Source organism: Eretmochelys imbricata, chromosome 22 (assembly GCF_965152235.1).
Source record: "Eretmochelys imbricata isolate rEreImb1 chromosome 22, rEreImb1.hap1, whole genome shotgun sequence".
Lineage (NCBI taxonomy): Eukaryota > Metazoa > Chordata > Testudines > Cheloniidae > Eretmochelys > Eretmochelys imbricata.
In genome coordinates this window covers 13,623,487-13,642,394 of record NC_135593.1, presented here as the reverse complement: position 1 = coordinate 13,642,394, position 18,908 = coordinate 13,623,487, and the positions used below count along the sequence as shown (strand labels likewise).

General features: G+C 43.2%; 1 protein-coding gene across 5 annotated transcripts in view; it reads left to right on the top strand.

Moving 5' to 3' along the window:
• The window catches only part of ARHGEF12 (Rho guanine nucleotide exchange factor 12), a 102,474-nt gene that overhangs the window by 41,320 nt on the left and 42,246 nt on the right, over positions 1-18,908 (top strand). For 3 of the 5 annotated variants that reach the window (XM_077839909.1, XM_077839910.1, XM_077839911.1), the window contains 8 exons: positions 11,851-11,949; positions 12,467-12,516; positions 13,354-13,411; positions 14,175-14,353; positions 14,913-14,990; positions 15,637-15,756; positions 16,872-17,006; positions 18,810-18,881. In XM_077839909.1, coding sequence (XP_077696035.1) covers positions 11,851-11,949; positions 12,467-12,516; positions 13,354-13,411; positions 14,175-14,353; positions 14,913-14,990; positions 15,637-15,756; positions 16,872-17,006; positions 18,810-18,881 — 791 coding nt within the window. Of the gene's footprint in view, positions 1-320; positions 378-11,850; positions 11,950-12,466; positions 12,517-13,353; positions 13,412-14,174; positions 14,354-14,912; positions 14,991-15,636; positions 15,757-16,871; positions 17,007-18,809; positions 18,882-18,908 lie in introns of all 5 variants that reach the window. The other 2 variants (XM_077839908.1, XM_077839912.1) reach the window with 1 other exon arrangement.

Sequence of the window (18,908 nt, the reverse complement as noted above, 5' to 3'; positions counted from 1 at the left end):
AATGCCATGGCGTCTGTATGACCCCAACACTTCTATCTAGAGTAACTTCTCTAATTCACTTGTTGGCATAGGAGAGAACTTCGTTTACTGCACTTTGTCTTCTGTGATAGACCCTCTCAGTATGTGGTTACGTGTGTTCACACTAACTTATTCCAAGTGTTATCACCTATGTGTTGTTCGTACCCTATTTGTGTTTTTCACGATTTAACCTGATCATAGAAATCATTCTGTTTTTTCCTTGAAGTGTTTTTTTTCTCATGTTTGGTCTCCATATTTTCTATATCTCTCTTTCTTTCTCCTTTTCTCCTGCTCTTGTGCAGATAGCTCCTCCAAGAAGACAAAGTCTAGCTCGGAGGAGAGTAGATCCGAGACGTATGGTAAGCTGAAGCAGCCACTGTAGCCTTGCATCTTTCCTGTCTGCTCTGTGCTGTCTGCCTGTGCGCCCAAGGCCTTTGCCTTTTACTTGCTCTGCATGGCTTGCTTTGCAGTAGGAGAGGGAAGCTGGGTTTTTAATGCAGTTTAAATGTGCAAGCATGTAACTGCTGGATACTAACCCATGTGTAAGAAGTGTAGACTGTCTTCTATATTCTCCTGTCTTCTGTTACCAGTTGGGACAACTTGCTGGGCCTGCTGCGTTTGGAGAATCTCTCTACCACCAAGTAGTCAAGGCAGTTTATTAACACACTTAAGTCAGTCCAGTCTGGTGCTGATGCAGAACTGTCTACATCTTGTTTTAACCATGGTGGTTGAGCTGTCTGGGACAGTGGGTTTTTTTTTAAATGATTTGCAGTTTCACTTTTTTCAGTTTCGTAAAATGGAGAAACAGTTCCTCATGAATCCCTTGCAGAGGATTTAACTATATAGATAGATATTCAAAATGATCACATTAATTTTATTTTGGTGAGAACGTTCACTCTATTTACTTCATTCTGGTAAGGTAGCATCCCTTGAACTCCCATCTTGCTGCACCCTTGTGTTCTCAGAGTCTTCAGGCCCATATAAATCAGCACATGATTCTGCCAGGAAAAGCTCACATCTTCTAGTTCCCATTTCACCCAAGATGTACCATAACAGAACATCTTTCAACGAAGACCATTTACCACATAGCCCATGGTTGCTCATCTTCCCCTTTTAGCCTCCCTCAGGAGTGCTTCTCTTTTGACTGTCCTCCCCTCCCCCTGCACAGTACACTTGTGGCTTGCTGTGTCATTATCACTGCTAAAGAGATCCGTAGTCAAAAGGTAAGCTGGGCCTACAGCTGGTATGAGTCTGAGACCTATAGGGATGGTAGATGATCAGTCTGTCACTGACCTAGCTGACAGGTTTCAGAGTAACAGCCATGTTAGTCTGTATTCACAAAAAGAAAAGGAGTACTTGTGGCACCTTAGAGACTAACCAATTTATTTGAGCATGAGCTTTCGTGAGCTACAGCTCACTTCATCGGATGCATACTGTGGAAAATACAGAAGATGGCTTTTATACACACAGACCATGAAAAAATGGGTGTTTATCACTACAAAAGATTTTCTCTCCCCCCCCCCCCACCCCACTCTCCTGCTGGTAATAGCTTATCTAAAGTGATCACTCTCCTTACAATGTGTATGATAATCAAGGTGGGCCATTTCCAGCACAAATCCAGGGTTTAACCAGAATGTCTGCGGAACAGTTCGGGGGGGCGGGGAAGGAATAAACAAGGGGAAATAGGTTACTTTTTATAATGAATCAACCATTCCCAGTCTCTATTCAAGCCTAAGTTAATTGTATCCAATTTGCAAATTAATTCCAATTCAGCAGTCTCTCGTTGGAGTCTGTTTTCGAAGTTTTTTTTTGTTGAAGGATAGTCACTTTGAGATCAGAAATCGAGTGACCAGAGAGATTGAAGTGTTCTCCAACTGGTTTATGAATGTTATAATTCTTGACATCTGATTTGTGTCCATTTATTCTTTTACGTAGAGACTGTCCAGTTTGCCCAATGTACATGGCAGAGGGGCATTGCTGGCATATGATGGCATATATCACATTGGTAGATGTGCAGGTGAACGAGCCTCTGATAGTGTGGCTGATGTTATTAGGCCCTGTGATGGTGTCCCCTGAATAGATATGTGGGCATAGTCATGGTCTGTGTGTATAAAAACATCTTCTTCTGTATTTTCCACAATATGCATCGGATGAAGTGAGCTGCAGCTCACGAAAGCTTATGCTCAAATTGGTTAGTCTCTAAGGTGCCACAGGTACTCCTTTTCTTTTGACCTAGCTGAGGCTCTGTACTGACAGTCACCCGACTGTAATAAGTGGACCAACCTTTGGATCCTGCATGCTTCCAAGTGAGCTGGAGCTGCCTGGGCAGAGCCCAGGCACTGTCTCTAGCTCTGAGCCTCTGGGGAATACGTCAGGGTGCAGACTCCCTACCTGAAACCCTTCCTTGGGACTTGGCTCTCTGCAGTGCAATTGCCCTAGTCCCAAGAGCAGTACCGAGACTTTCCAAACCTCAGAGTTGCTTGTGCATGCTTCCCCGGAGTTCCCCCTCCTGTGGCCGCTCTGATTTGTAGTTTAATTCTTTGGGGACATATGGTACGCAAAGTAAGGAACACAGGCTTTGCACAGGAATCTTTCAATGGACTCTTACTTCAGTCTTGGCAGGAGAGTTACAGATCTATGCAAAACAAATGCCAGAATACAATCCGTCCCTCCCACCCCCATGAGGAAAGGCATGCCCCGCCTGCCACCAACCTCCCTGTCTCTTGTTTTTGGAAATTGATACACACACTAAGCCAAGAAGCCAGTCCCTTTAAAAGCAGTTGGAGACACCTTTTCAGTTCTTCCACTGAGAATTTTCCATGTTCTGACCCCTCACTATTTCCTTTCAGGCAGAGGTTGCTACGTCAGTGGCTCTGCCAGTAGCAATCCTAGTGTCCCGTCAGGATAGAACTGTGCAGTGTTGATGGCCCTATTTCAGCTGCTCAGACAGTCTGTTTCTGCTACCAAAATGGGGGCTCTCATACACACTGAAAAAGTTCAAATCATAAACATTTCACAAAACAGAACGTTCATAAGCTGAGACAAACTTATTTCCCAGGTTGCCGCACCACCTTCCTTAGAGACAGGGCCCCCCAGAGGATTGAGGGGGCCTGGAGTCTTCGGCAGTGGGGGTCCTTCTGCTCTGGGTCTTGGCAGCACTTCGCCGAAGACATGGAGCGGAAGGACCCCTCGCCGCCAAATTGCTGCCGAAGCAGAAGAAACGGTGGCGGATCCTTCACTCTGGGTGTGTTGGCGTCACTGAAGGACCCGCTGCTGAAGTGCTGCCGAAAACTCTCGTGGGGGCCCCTGTGGAAAATTGCCCCACTTGCACGCCCCTCCCCCCCCGGGGCGGTCCTGCTTAGGGATCTGAATCTGGTCTTGAGAGAGTATGGGCTGTTTCGGTGCAGCTGGAAGCTGATGTTGGGTCAGGCCTGCCCTGCTGTATATCTGTCATCTCCAGAAGGAAGGAACAAGGAAACGACTTGCCTGAAGACCAAACATAAGCATTTTAGAATGTTCCTGCTGACAAACTAATGCTGTGGAACCCTTTACCAATTCCTAGCTAGCCAGGGCTTCTCCATAGTGAACGCTGGCTAGTTAGTGACCCGGCAGCCATGCTGGCCATATCCAAATACCTTGAACCTCAACTAACTTTTTTCTTAAGCTGCTTAACTGTCACATAGTCAGACTGTTCCCTGTTAATTACAGGAAATGTTTGGTATGCCTAGTGGAATGTATCTGTGTTTATACTATTTGCTCACTCTGTGCAATGTCCTGGCTTTTCAGTCTTCATAGAGAAAGATGACTTCCTGACTTAAGCCTTCACTTCCGCCAAAATTTCCTGCAGATGCTCTGTCTGTGGCCAGGAGCTAGCCAGGAGAACAGTTTCCAGTCCTCCTTCCTTTCCAGTGGCCTTTTGCTGTGTTAGACCTCACCCTACCTTCTCACTTCTCTCTCTATCTTCCCCAGCCCTGTGATACGTGTGGAGAAGCCTGCTGTTTGCTCTGATGGGACCAAACTTTTTAAGAGCCTACAAGCAGAAATACTGCACTAATATATATATTTTTGCTAGTAACTGGCTTGCCATTGGGCGCTTAGTAATAGAAATATCTTGAGTGGCAACAGGAAAATGAGGTGTGTCTTTAATATATGTGTGTTCTTTGTAACTCTTGACATTTTTATTTGAAGTAGCAATAAGCCAAGGTCCTTGAGCAACTCTTTTCAGTGGGTTGGGGATTAGGCAGGCAACACCAGTCTAATGACTAGAAATTGATTGTGATCGAGCAAACTTAAAATGTTTAACTTTCTGTTTCATAAATCCAGCTACCCTTCTCCTGTCTGTGTATTCAGTGAAGTTGTGAACATGAGAGTAAAAGATTCCCAGTGTGGTCTGAGAACTGTATCTCAGTACTGTTTAGTGCCATTATAATGCAGCTGAATCTTTTGGCATATCTCATGTCTCTTTCATGGAGTGTAACTTTAGTCCATATAAACTGCTTTTAGATCGAAAATTACCAATCAGGATCTTGGGCTCAATGCCAGCTAGCTTAGTTAATTTTTCAGTTAATTTGTGGCAAATAGTTTTTGTGATCTTGAGAATTCTCTTTACATCCTTTTTAATTTTTTTCTTCCACAAAATATCTTTTCTTGTACATTTAATGATGTGGGCATTCTTGCAGGTCATTGCTCCATAAGGCGGACTAGACCCACTGAGTATTAATTTCCTCATTCCCACTCTTAGGATGTGAAGGTTGTTTCATTTCATTTTCTTTTGAAAATAGAGTTTCTATCCTTATGTCCCTGATGGAGCCCTGGAGGATTCTTCTTTCTTCACTCTTCCTGTTTTGTTCACGTTAGTCCCTCCCATCTTTTCTGTTCTGGGTTGTTTTTTTTTTGTTTGTTTTTTTTTGGTATAGGGTTTTTATGCAATGCTTGTCACTGTGCTATCTGAGCACTTTCCAGTAGTGCATTAAGCCACGTGACTACACATCTGTCACGTCTTGTTTGTTCTTTTATCCTCTCCCCCAAGGGAGAAGGGTGTGCAGTGGAGTGTCTTGTTTTGGTGGTGTCTTTTTAAAACTTATTTATACAACCGTACGTGTTGCTTTGTTTTCATTAGAGAAGGCAAGGTCAAAGAAATGCACCTTGCACCAGGAGTGTAAATTAATGAGATTTGTGATGGTCCCTGGACAGGTTCATTCCACGGTCCTAGACCATCCCTGGAGAAAGTTCTGTCTCCTGCACAGACCAGCTTTACTCTTATCGTCGACAGTTCCATCGTGCCGGGGAGCGAAATTGTCGACCACGGTCTTTGCTTGAGATTTTTCAGATATCCTGGGGCCAAGCCATGGAGCGCTTTTGAAGTTAAGGTCTGAGACCTTGAAGCTTGATTCGATTCTATGGGATGCCAGTGTAGGGAGCCATAAAGCCCTTGTGGCTTTGACACAGCTACTGTTTTTCCAGACAGTGAGGCCTTGAAAGGACACTTGGGAACCCCTCGTCATTGCACTTAAAATGGCCAGAAATGGCTTGGAGTGTAATGAGGCACTCAGCCACAGGGGTTGAATGTGCTGTTTCCAGGGAAGCAGATGCTCCTATTTGTAATGATTAAAAGTTCCAGGCCTGTATATAGTAAGGATATCCAGGCGCAAATTGTGAATGCTCTTTAATGCCATTGATACCAAGTCTTATCAAGACATTATATATTGCACTAACCTTTCCATGTGAGTTGGAAGAATGACTTCTGTTTCCGATGAATAGAAGAATCTCTGAACAATTCTGATCTCGGAGTATTTGTGTGAAGAACCCATACATTGAAGTAATAACTAGAGTTGAGTAAAATTTGAAACTTCCATCCTGTGGGACATTCCAACATTTGTTGTCATTGCAAATTGGGACAAAAGGTTGACATTTCAAAATTTTGCGTGGAAAGGAAATTCAGAATTTGTTGCCATTTTTTGATTGAAACAAAACATTTAATAATTCTTGATCAAAATGGCTGGTTTCGGTTTGTTGAACTGACCTGAAACACTTCGTTTTAAATCTGTTCAATATAAAACTGCATTTTTCCACTGTGGTACATTGCAACATGGGAGTCGTTTTCCCTTATGGGTCAAGTTCCATAATGCACCCAGCGACATGTCACTCCCATGACCACCACTCAGTCTGAGGGAAATCTGCAATGCATTATGGAAGATGTAGTTCAGACTCCCATTCTCGCCTGTGGACTGGGCTTCCTGAAGGACTGTTACAACTCCTGTAAAGCAATGTGCTGATAGGCAAATACAGTTTAATGTTATGTAGAACCAATTCAAAATGAAACTTCTGGGGTCAGTTTAAAAAGTGAAATATTCAAAATTTGGAAAAATATTGATTTGCTGCTGACCCCTCCACCCCCTTCATTTTCCATCAGAAAATCAGACAGACAGAAAATTCCCAACCAGCTCAAGTAATAACTAACACTTAAAGATCCCAAAGCACTTTAGAGTTTCTCTAATGGATCAGACTCACTGCTGACTGTTCCTGGGTGGTGAAATAGAGCTGTTCTGTTCATGCAGTCTTTCACATGTATAATAATGTGTAGGAGGGGAAATTAAGAATAACCTCTTCAGTCAGAAAGTAATTGTTCAAACAGTCAGAGGTCAAACACCCTTAAAAGTACCATGAAATGTCCGTCACCATGAAAAGCTAGGACCTTGACTCTTCCTGTTGTCCAGGAGACCGCACCTCCAGAATCACAGCCCTTCCTAGCATTGTGGTATTGGTCCGGTAATGAATCAGAGGGAAAAGTGCCACCTACGGAATGGCTAGTGTCTAGGCTTTCCTTGGAACTCTCCATTTCTAATATGGGTCGAGCTCAAACCTGTGTAAGTAAAATATGAATTTCTTGAGATGATATGGCCTAAGGCCAAGAGCCCAATAGGTTTTTTTGTTGTTGTTCTCCCTCCCTCCCCCAACCCCCCCGCCCCCCCCCCCCCCAGTCTCTGTAATGGATATGAGAAGGGATTTTTTCTTAATTTTGTCCTTTTAGAACTTAAGTCCCCACTGGGGACTGCATAATATGAAATTAAATACGGAAATCACAGTTAAGGTGACACCTCTTCATTCCCCAGCTCAGACTAATTTTCACTTCTTGCCCCTGCTGGCTTAGAGTGGGATTAAGGTCGGTTGTTGAGGGATGCAAGGTGTTCCCTTGGTGATAAAATGTAATTATTGATCTACAGTACAACCTGGTCCTTGGCTGGAAAGATGGAGACTGCAAAGTGAGGTCTCCCACAAGAGGTCTCAAGACACCTTTACAAGCATAGACTCCTACTAAGGAAATAGAAACATCAAGGATTGGAATGAATTCTATAAAGGCAGGAGAGATGACTGAGGGCTGCCACTTAATTATTAACTTGTTGCTCTTTCTGTGTCGCACTGAATCTACAGACTCCACATAATCAAGGTGTGCTGCTCTGATATTTCATTGCAACATTTCCATTATGATATTTCATGAATTTGTGATACTAAGTCACAAGAGTGCCAAAGCTCCTTGAAAACAACCAGCAACATGTCTTGGGTGTGGTTTTTCATAACTCCAGTCAGTCACAGTTCTCCAGATCATCAAAGTTGTATGCCACTGGATTAAGTATCCAATGCAAGATTGCATATTGTTACGAGATCTCAGTTTCATAAGAACAGAGGTGCAGGAGTCAAGAACAGAATAACAATGTTTTCTTAAAACTCCCTAGTTCAGCTGTTTAAGTTTAATGTATTTTAATTAATAGAAGTGAACAAATGACCAACGTTTACATGGTTATTCTTTCTTGCTGCCAGGGCAGAGTGAAACAATGCAGTCGAGTCTTGCTCTTGTTCCCCTCCCTGGCACAGGCATAGATAAACTGGGTTAGACCAGGGTAGTCCAGGATCCTTTCTGACAGTGGCTAGTATGAGGTCTTTCAAAGGAACATACAAGAAACCCCATAAAGAATGATCATGGGATCAGTTTTTTGTTTCCAGCACATGTGATATTGGTACCTTTGTCAGCTAGCTGTGGGATATCCAGTACTCAAAGCGAAGACTCGAGTTCCGGTTTAATGTCGAGCTCTACTTAAGATTAGGGAAAGGATCAGGAGCACCTTTCTCTGTGAATGGTTGTAGGGAGGAGATGGTGATTAATAAATTCTGACCGCTGTGGTCCTAATTGGACTCCTCTGCCATTCATCTGCTGGCTTGTTCTGTATCTGTAAAATCCAAAGAAGACCATCTTGGGATGTAAATTACATGTCAGGAAGAAGCTCTCAGGTAGCGTATTACGCTCCCTTATGTATTACTCTGCATTTGGCACCAGGTTAAGTTGGCGAGAAAACTCCTCAGTAGAACCATCTCCAGTATTATTGATTCTAGAAATAAAAGCCAACCCATGCAGGAAATAAAGGGACAATGCATTGACAAGATTATGCTGTGCCTTTAAACTGGGAAGGTTCTTACTCGTAGAAAGACTACCTGTTTTCATAAAACCTGAAGGTCTGGCAGCAGAGTTTAAAAAGAGCTGTTTGTTTGAAATAGCACAGGTTCCCTCTCCTACACCCTGCCCTGGGGCATCATTCTTGTGAAGTGAGGCTGCGAGAAGATTGGTCATGTAGAGAAATTGGAGGTGAGCGAAAGAAAGGGATATTCTTTCACGGAAGTAAATGTGGGGTGTAAAGCTCAGTGCTTCTCTTTAGCCCTGCTTCTCATCCCCCCTCTCTTGGTCCCATTCCATCAATTTGCTGCTTGTCACTGAGGAAAACATAAGGGCTTTGGCTTTGGGGTGGAGGGAAAGATTTGTTGCTAGATGGTGATGTGAGTAGAAGGCTGCAGTGGTTCTGGCACCACAGACAATACAGGGCGGAGCGTGTTCTGATTATACTCCTCATTTACATTAGTAACTCCCAGGGAAGTTAGTATAGCTACGCTGGTGTAAAAAGTGGCGAGAGACCAGGATCGGGTCCAAGGTTTCCTTCACACCCTACTACCACTCATCCTTTCCAACAGAATTCCTACTGGGATAATATTTTCATCGCCCTATTTATTCCTTCCTTCCTTCCTTCCCTCCCCACAAGAAATATCCACAACCTTAGGACACTGAATGATGCTGGAAAAGAAACTCCCATCTCCCCCCACTGGCTCCCTGTAGCAGAAGAGTTTTGCCTGGTGTCGCTGCGTAAATGAACAAGTAGAATGAATGTTTGGAAATAAGGATGGTCCCTTGTTTTGTTAACTGGTGGAGTGTAAAATGCTTTAAAGATGATTTGTATGACACTAAGTGCTAAAGTCCCCCATCAGAGTAGGGCCCTATTGTGCTATTCAGTGTACGAACATTCAGGGAACGCACTTTCTACCACAAAGACTATGTAGTCTAATACAAAGAGCTGCTGGTTGTTGTTTATTAGTTATATATTAACTAATAAGGGTGGTGGATAGCTCAGAGGATTGGCTATGGGAGGGATATGGAACCTTTGACTGCAAGCTCACAAATGTGATGAAGCTCATCTCTTTAGTAATCTAAAGTTGTTCAGTGGAGTATATAAAATGAGTTTGGGTTCAGTGGGCAGGTGTCCTTATTGGAGACTCTCACCACAATTAGCAAGAATTGGTACTCAGAGCAGAGAAAACTAGGAATGAATGGGCCGCTTCCCTCTCACCTGTGAAAGAAGTGTCTGGTTTTTCTTCATTCCATTTCCAAGAGAACACTAGACGTCCATAGCACTTTAACTCCAAAAAAATGCTGTACAAACGTAAACAAATTAATCTCAGCAGCAGTATTTATATCCCTACTCTGCCGATTTAGACATTAAGCCACAGCACAAGTAGGTGACTTGCCCTAGGTCTCGCGGCAAATTGAAGGAAGAGCAGAGATTAGAATTTCCTAGCTTTTGGCCCTTTGCTTTGATCACGGGATCACTGCCACTCAATGGGAAATGGGATATTACTAGTTTCCGAGTGCTGGCAGGCCAAAATAGACATGGCTTATGCCTTTACTGCTGTTGCCCTGTCTCTGCCCTGTTGAATAACCCCATGGGATTCTTCAGCTCCAGAGGTAGGGTAGTTGGTTTGCAGAGAGGCATGAAACAAGGAAAGAACAGGATAAAGGATATTTAGATTACTAAAATGTATTTAAATGGGCATGACCTGATGAAGTTCATGCTAGAGTACCTAAGGAACTAGGTGAAGCAATGTCAGAATGGTTAGTAATTATCTTTGAGAATTCAAGGAGGATGTGTGAGGTCCCAAAGGACTGGAGAATGGCAAACATAGTACCTATATTTAAAAAGGGGAACAAAGAGAACCTGGAGAGTGGAGTGGGGTTTGCAAATGGGGGTTACAAGCACTTTGGAGAACAAGATTAAAATTCAAAAAGACCTTGACAAATTGGAGAATTGATCTGAAATCTGCAAGATGTAACTTAATAAAGACAAGTGCAAAGGACTTCCCTTCGGAGAGAAAAATCAAATGCACAACTACAGAATGGGACGACCTGGCTGTGTGAGGGATAGTACTGCTGAAAAGGATCTGGGGGTTACGGTGGATCACAAATTGAACGAGTCAACAATTAGCAAAAAGGGCCAATATTCTGGAGTGTATTAAGGGACCTCTCGTACGTAAGACATGGGAGGTAATCCTCACGCTCTGCTCGGCACTGGTGAGGCCTCAGCTGGAGTACTGTGTCCGATGCTAGGCGCCATGCTTTAGAAAAGATGTGGACAAATGGGAGAGAGAGTCCAGAGGACAGCAACCAAAATGATAAAAGGTTTAGAAAACCAGACCTGTGAGGAAAAGTTAGAAACAAAACAAAACTGAGCCCATTGAGTCTTGAGGAAGGAAGACTGAAGGGGGGAACCTGATAAGGCTTCAAAAATGTTAAGGGCTGATACAAAGGGGATGGTGACCAATTGTTCTCTACATCCAGCGAAGAAGGTAGGACAAGAGGTGATGGCCTTAGTCTGCGTCAAGGGAGGTTTAGGTTAGACATTAGAAAAAAACATTATAATTAGAAGGATAGTTAAATTCTGGAATAGGCTACCAGGGGAAGTTGTGGAATCTGCATCATTTTCAGGTTTTTTAGAACTTGTTGGACAAACACTTGTCAGTGGTTTTCAACCTGTTTTCCTTTGCAGACCCGCCAAAAATGTTGAATGGAAGTGCAGACCCCTTTGGAAATTTTAGACCTAGTCTGTGGACACACAGGGGTCTGCAGACCCCAGGTTGAAAACCACTGCTCTAGGTTTACTTGCTCCTGCCTTAGCATGGAGGGAGGGATTAGATGACCTTGAAGGTTCCTGCCTGCCCTATGTTTCTATGAAGACTTGTTTTGATTTGTAAAAGTTTACAGCACAGTCTGCTGACTTTAGTTTGAGCTATCTGTGGGGGTGTCTGTGTTAATTTGGTCATATGTAAATATATTATTTGGTACTCTTTGTTTGTCAGGTGCCTAGAGAATTATGGCAGATACAGGTGGTGTACAGGGAATTATTGGGGTGGGGAGAGGGCGATTGTGCACAATGATTTGTGTTCATAGTTGCTTTTCTTAAAGGTTGCTTTTACCTCCAGTCTCGTCTGATGTGGCAGAACTGTCAGCATCTCTGCTATAGATCTCTGTCGTGTAACCAATTCAGTGAGCTTGACCTGTCTTGACATACGTATCTGTTTGTTTCTGGACTGATGCCCTATTTGTTTCTTCTAGCACAGATTTCACTCAGTGTTTTGCAGTGTTCTAGCAAGATAAGTTTGTGGACTGATGCCTAGCTTGTGTCTTTTTTTGTATTTTTCCCCTCTCTTTTCTCCCCTTTCCCCACCTTACTTGTGCAGGTCTCGTTCAGCGTTGTGTTATTATCCAGCGGGATGAAAATGGATTTGGGCTGACAGTTAGTGGAGACAATCCAGTCTTTGTGCAGTCAGTCAAAGAAGGTAAGCTAACTTGCTAAATATGCTAGCAGACAGTAGTGCACAGGGCTTCTGTCTAGGGCAGAGGAGCATGAGAGGGGTAGGGAGAAGATTCTAAAAGTAATCCTCCAGGGCAGGGAGCTGTAGTCATCACAGATGGATGATCAGATGCATGAGGACAAGGGTAGCATTGCATTGCTGCACTGCATGGGGCCTCCCCTCTCCAGTGTCTGAACTAATCAGAAGCAGTTTCATATCCTGTGCAGGCCAGGAAATAAATGAGGTCTGTGTTTATAATGTTGTGGGATTGTGATAATGATGTGTCACCTGCAATCAGGTGAAACCATAACTCCTGGAATCTGGAGACTCATGAGATAGTAATCTGTGGATACCTGGGTTCTGGGGGAGTGGAGGGGGGGTGAGGGCATGTATGAGAGGAATGGTTTTTGTACAGGGTTAGAAATAGGATGATGTTTCTCTCGTCACTGAAATGGAAAATTACTGGATATAATTGTAAATGACTAATTCTCTCCTTCTCTAGATGGAGCAGCTATGCGGGCTGGAGTGCAGACAGGTGATCGAATCATCAAGGTAAGGGTGCTTAGTGTAATCAGTTAAATGGATCATGTGCATTAGAGAAATGTGCAGTTCAGGAGTCCCCATTACAATATCTGCATTTGTCAAAAGTTAATAGCAGTTACTACCATATTCTAGATCTGAGAAATCTATTTTCCTATTTCAATACTAGCCAGTAACTGTGTCATAACCGTGAAAGGCCAGTAAATGTGGCGAGTGGGAGAGGGAGAGCCAATGATACTTAGCTGTAAATTGGAACACACTTTTTGATTTCCCCCCCTGTATTCTAAATCCAGGCTTCCTTTTGGTCACAAACAAATAAGAAACCTAGGTATTTGGCTGTGAAATCCTCCAGGGAACCAGTGCAAAAATCCTACCTCCATTGAAGTCAATGGCAAAACTCCCACTGACTCTGGTCCAGCTGGAATTTCAACCCCAGTGAATTAACTAGTGAGTTAAATGAGCCAAGGCTAGATTTTTTTTTTTTTTTTTTTTAACTCTGCTTCCCTGCTGTTTTCTTCACAAGATTTGTTCTAGTGCACTGGGCCTCTGCTTCCCTGTGCAAGAGATTCATCAGCATAGGGGAAGCATCGTATTTCTCCTTTCAAACCAACACTGCATTTTTAACATGTTTACAGGGAGAAGGAGGGCTTATCAGATTTTCTCTGTAGCGTGACATCCAAAGGTGGGAGTAGCCTGTTAGTACATTAAAGGGCATGAAGAAAGTGAGAGCAAACATGAGTCTAGTTGCTTTTCTCCGAGTTTGTGTTGAGACACGACAGAGCAGTTTCTCCAAGGTCAGAGACCAAAAAGTTTAATGCTCTTCCTCTTCTCTTCTCCCCCCCCACCCAGGTGAATGGGACTCTTGTAACAAACTCAAACCATGGGGATGTGGTGAAGCTGATAAAGTGTAAGTTAATGCAGGCTATTGCTTATTTTCAATGTACTTCTTGAAACCATTAAAGGGATGACTGTTTAAGAGGTCAGACTACCAATTTAGCCGTCAGGTAGTTAATAGTGGAGTCTAGCTGTGCTGTTGACCATTATTCCACCTGTCTGATAGTGCTGGGTACGTTCAAAGTAGAAATAGTAAAGTGGCGTTCAAAATCTCTTTGAAGGGCGGGGAAAGGTTTAATCATACGTCAGCAGATAGAATTTTGCTCTCTTTTCTACCATTGTCCAATGGCTGAAATTACCCCCCACCACAACCCATCTCCTGCATCTCCCCTTGTTTTGCCTTTCAAGTGTCAGTGCCTTTGTATGTGACTAATAGTTGTCATTCAAGCTGTATCTCCTGTAGATTGTCATAAAGGGATAGTGGAGTTTGGGCTGGTTCCTTCATGCAGGAAACAGATGTTATTAGTTCTTCCCAATGTAGCCTATCTTAATTCTTTTGGTGACTACAGACATGTATCCTAAACACAGATTTGTCTAGCAGACTAAAAGTATTTTGTCACTGATTAACTGATGTTGATAGATTTTGGCTACCTGAAGTTTTAAAAGCAATCTCTGGAGTGGAGCGAACAGCTTTTTCAGGCTCTTTGGTGTGAGTAAACACCATTTGACAGATTAACAGATGAAGTGTAGTCTGCTACTTGTCTCGGGGACAGAAAGGGCCATGAATAGTCTAGTGTAAATGTATGTGAAATAAGAATTGTTCTTTCTCTGCACAGCGGGTTCCTATGTAGCTCTCACTGTGCAGGGGCGCCCACCAGGGTCGTCCCAGATTCCATTAGCTGATTCTGAAGTGGATCCAGCAGTATTTGGGCATATGTCTCCCATCATGACATCTCCCCATTCACCTGGCACATCTGGAAACACAGAGAGGATTACTAGCCCAGTGCTGATGGAGGTAAGATTCAAAGGGCCCTTGGGAGCAGGGTTGGTTGTGAAATGGGAAAATATGCTAATGTTCAGTCTCGGGAGACCTGTTTTCCATTCTTGATCAGATGGAATTTGTGTTCATAGTGGACGCTTGCCAATGGCCAAACTACCATTCAGCTAAGCATCATGTCTATGTGGAGAGAGCAGGGCTGGAATAGCAGGGAGGCACTGCCGACCACTTAGAGATTTGCTAAGAAAATTGCATGATGGATGTTTGCACTATGGCTGGCTTTAGCCATGGCTGCCATTCCATAACATTTATTAGCATCCAGTTGCAAGAAACACAAGCATTTAGGGATGAGAAAATGAGTAACTGGTTTGGGTGAATAATTTTTAAGAAAGAGTTGTGGCAGCTATGTTCAGATAGAGAGGCGGGTGTACACAGTCACTGTAGGATAGTGACCTGAGGAAACTTTTATGAACCCATTTGGAAAGGTTTGTAGAGACCCTATATTTAAGATGGGGGGTGAGTGAGCATCACCATATTTTCCTTTCCAAGTTCATTAACCTCTCTCCATTTTTCCCAGGAGGAGAACAATATTGTTCACAACCAGAAAGTGGAGATTCTGAGAAAGATGCTGCAGAAAGAGCAGGAGCGGCTGCAGGTACGAGAGGGCTGGGCCTGCAGAGGGAAGAGTTGAAGAAAATAGAGACCAGCTATTGAATCTTTCATTAGTAAGGTCTTGATCAATTTCCATGTGGTCTGTAATGTGACTGCCTAAGAGAGTGCCTATATCCCAGCGCAACAGCGGAGACCTGTCAAGGAGCTCATGCTTGACAGTTAAATGCTTACGAGTGGAGGAAGTCTTCTCTTTGGGAGGCATCTATGTGCCTCCCATCCCCTCTGGTCTAATCCTGAGAGATGCGAGCATCTGAGAGTCCTGTTGGAGAAAACAGGAGTTGTGGGTGCGCAGCACTTCTCAGGATTAAGCTCCGAATTTGCTGACACCTTCTACCATAGCCAGAGGTATCTCTTTAGTTGAGCAACTATGTGAATATGTCTGTCTGAATATGGCTATGACTGGGAGTTTTTTCTTAGTTAGGTCAGGGAGAAGAGGGAGGAGCTCTCTATTAATAGAGGTGCTGCAGCACCCAGTTGCAACAGCAATGGGTGTACAAATAATTCCATTTAATGGCATTTGTAATTAGTATTTCATAGACATGTTGCTGGTATGAAGATGAGTCAGTGACTGCAGCTCTAGGCCTCAGTGTTGCAGGGATAGCTCACCAAATGCTCATTAAACTTTTCAGTCCTTGCAAGAAGATTACAGCCGAACACCTACCCCACGACTGCTTAAGGAGATACAGGAAACTAAGAAGCACATCCCTCAGCTGCAAGAGCAGCTGTCCAAAGCCACAGGCTCTACTCAGGTAATGGGAGTGTTGAGAATCCGATCGGTCAACTCCAGCTGGACATGCTATAGGGACAGCTGTATGTGTGTGGGAGCAGGGTGTTCCCTCCCATGTTCTTGCCAATTTCCACAAGCAGACTTGCCACCGCCTACTTTCTGTAGCTGTCAAGATGCAGGCATAAGTGACTGCTTTTTTAAATTTGCAATTAGGCTCACAAAGTTGATAACTTACAGGTTCTGTATATGGTGAATATTACTGTATTTAATCAGAAGTTATAGTGCACAGCTCCTCTGAGTCCTAGGAGATTGAAGGAGGCTGTGTTTAAAGCAATAAGATATAATTGTATGTTAGTGATTTGATCTCTAATTTGTTTCTGTATCTTAAGTAAAAGTGAAATGAAATCTGTAAAATTTATCCTATAGACTATAACAGGGTTCAAAAAAGAACTAGATAAGTTCATGGAGAATAGGTCCATCAATGGCTATTAACCTGAATGGACAGGGATGGTGTCACTAGCCTCTGTTTGCTAGAAGCTGGGAGTGGGCGACAGGGGATGGATCACTTGATCATTATCTGCTCTGTTCATTCCCTCTGGGGCACCTGGCGTTGGCCACAGTTGAAAGACAGGATACTGGGCTCGGTGGACCTTTGGTCTAACCCAGTATGGCTGTTATGTTATGTTCTTATATCCTTACAGTTAAGAATAAATTACTTGAAGCTCTAAAATAGTGTCTTTACTGAAGGGATTTTTCCCCATTGCCAGTTGACCAGTAGAAGCCAATTTTTCCCCCTTGCATGTTGTAAGGCTGTACATGAACACTCTCTGCTCTTGATGTTTCTTAGAAAAGTATCCCCCGCCACTTTAAATTGGAGTTTTATGGATCAAGCAGATGACGTAAAATTTTGAACTAATTTGAGCTAATCATAGAGGCATAAAATCATAGAAGATTAGGGTTGGAAGAGACCTCAGGAGGTCATCTAGTCCAACCCCCTGCTCAAAGCAAGACCAACCCCAACTAAATCATCCCAGCCAGGGCTTTGTCATCATAAGTGTTCTTCTACTCCTTAAACATCTGGTTTTCATCTCATTGCCCTGCTTTGGGCAGTCTCTTAATATATTTTCTCTTTCTTAGGATGGAGTTTTGTCCTCCAGATCTGTGACGGAGTCACTGCAGATCAGTGAAGTAGAAGCAGAGAGTGGGGATGGGCTGAGCAAAATAGACTACAGCAGTGGTGATGGCTCCCGGCCAAACAGTGACATTGCTGATGTGAGTATAGGGTAGCTCAGAAGCTCCACCTTTGTCCCTTTGAGTTTGTTTTTCCCAACATAGGTTTTAGGTTGACAGCTTTGTCCTCTGTGTGTTATGCATATGTTCTCTCTCTCTCTCGCACACGCACAGTACTAGAACAGTGCTTTGAGGGATGTACCAAAGACGCTGCTGTGAGGAAGCTTGCAGTGCCAGTCTTCCCTGAGACACTGGGAAAGGAAAATACCATGTTTTTCAGGGTTGGGTTTTCCTGGCACATTCCCTGTTACCAGGCTGAGAAAGATGAATGCCAGTGTCTTACAGAAATGAGAGACAAACTACAGTATCTGGAAGAACACGTTAATGTTCCATTTGTGGTTAGAATGACTCAGACAGCCTCACAGGGCAAGTTGCCATGAGTGTGAGGAAAAGCATCACTCCTACCCGATACACATCAGTCATTAACCAGTAGTTAGAGCCTTTTCTTTTATTAATCAGTCTGCTAACTATCTAGGTACTAATAAGACCCCATTGCTATACTGTTTTAGCACTTAACCCTTAATTAATGTGTTGCCTGGATAGTACCGGGGAGTTGGGACTGGGGCTGTTATAAAACTTATGGGTCAGTTTCCTGATCTTCATATTGGGGGGTATGATGATTTCTACGTCCTAGTGGGTTGTGTGGGGTTTTGATAGTTTTGTAAATTTGATTTCCATGAGAGAGAACTGTCATGCAAAATCAGGTAATCTGTGTTTCCAGTTTTAGGCTTATATTAACAAAATCTCACTGAAGTGTAAAGTTGAAAGAAGACTTGATAAAAACTCTGGACAAAAGCTCCTGAAACAGACAATCTTTGCAGAGTTGAAAATTGATTTATAGAGGGGAATGGTGAGCCATGGGGTTCTACCACCCTTACAAGGGAGCTGAGCCCAAGAAATGAAAAGCTTTGAAGGGGGCCTGTTTTTTTGGTTTGTTTTTTTTCTGTTTTTTTTTTTTTATGACTGCCACCGGTAGTCACACCCCTTATAGTTAAGGTAGCAAATGACTTTCCATTATAGCCTTCTGTTTTCACAGGCTTCAAAATCTTCACCTATTAGGTGGAAGGCCTTTGTCATTAAGGGAACAGTGGCATGGGTTTCCTTTCATTTTGCGGGTGTCAGGGAAAAGTGGGAATCGTATTGTTGTTTGATGCTTGAAAAATCTCACCTGGCCCCTCTCCTTTTTTTTCTTGATTATTAGCAATGACGTAGGAGTCTAGCCGGGCGGGCTTCTACCTGCAATTGGAAATTAAAGGAACGGGGGCCAGAAAAAAGATCAAGATTGTCCATTCACTCCCTCTTGTTTTTATGCAATATAATAGTGGTTTTCAACCTGTGATGCACAGACCCCTGAGGATATGCAGACTAAGATTTCCAAAGGGGTCCGCACCTCCATTTGAAATGTTTGAGGTCTGCCAATGAAAAAAGGCTGAAAACTACTGCAATATAACATCAGTGAGACCTGCATTTTAAGGGGACTGGGCAGGGCAAAATTACCATTTGAGGTAGTAGCCTTTGTAATGAAAGAAATTCTGTCAATATTAGATTAATTTACTCAGTTCCTTTCATGTGTCCTAGAAACATAGTAAGTTACTGGTTTTAGATAGTGTGTATGTTGGTGTCTGTTTAGGGTTTAGCTGCCAGAAATAGGCAAGAAAAGTTATTTAGCAGTTCACTGAATTTGAGCGATGTGAAATTTGTCTGTTACTCAAGAACATACTCTACAGTTCTTATTTTTCTGGGTCTGCTGACGCTCACCAGAAATTGCCCTTCCTTACTTCCCAGAGTCCCCGCAGTGGCCTGAAGGAACGGATTTACCTGGAGGAGAGTCCAGAGAAGAGTGAGATTCAAGATACTGTGAGTCCAAAACACACACTGTGACTA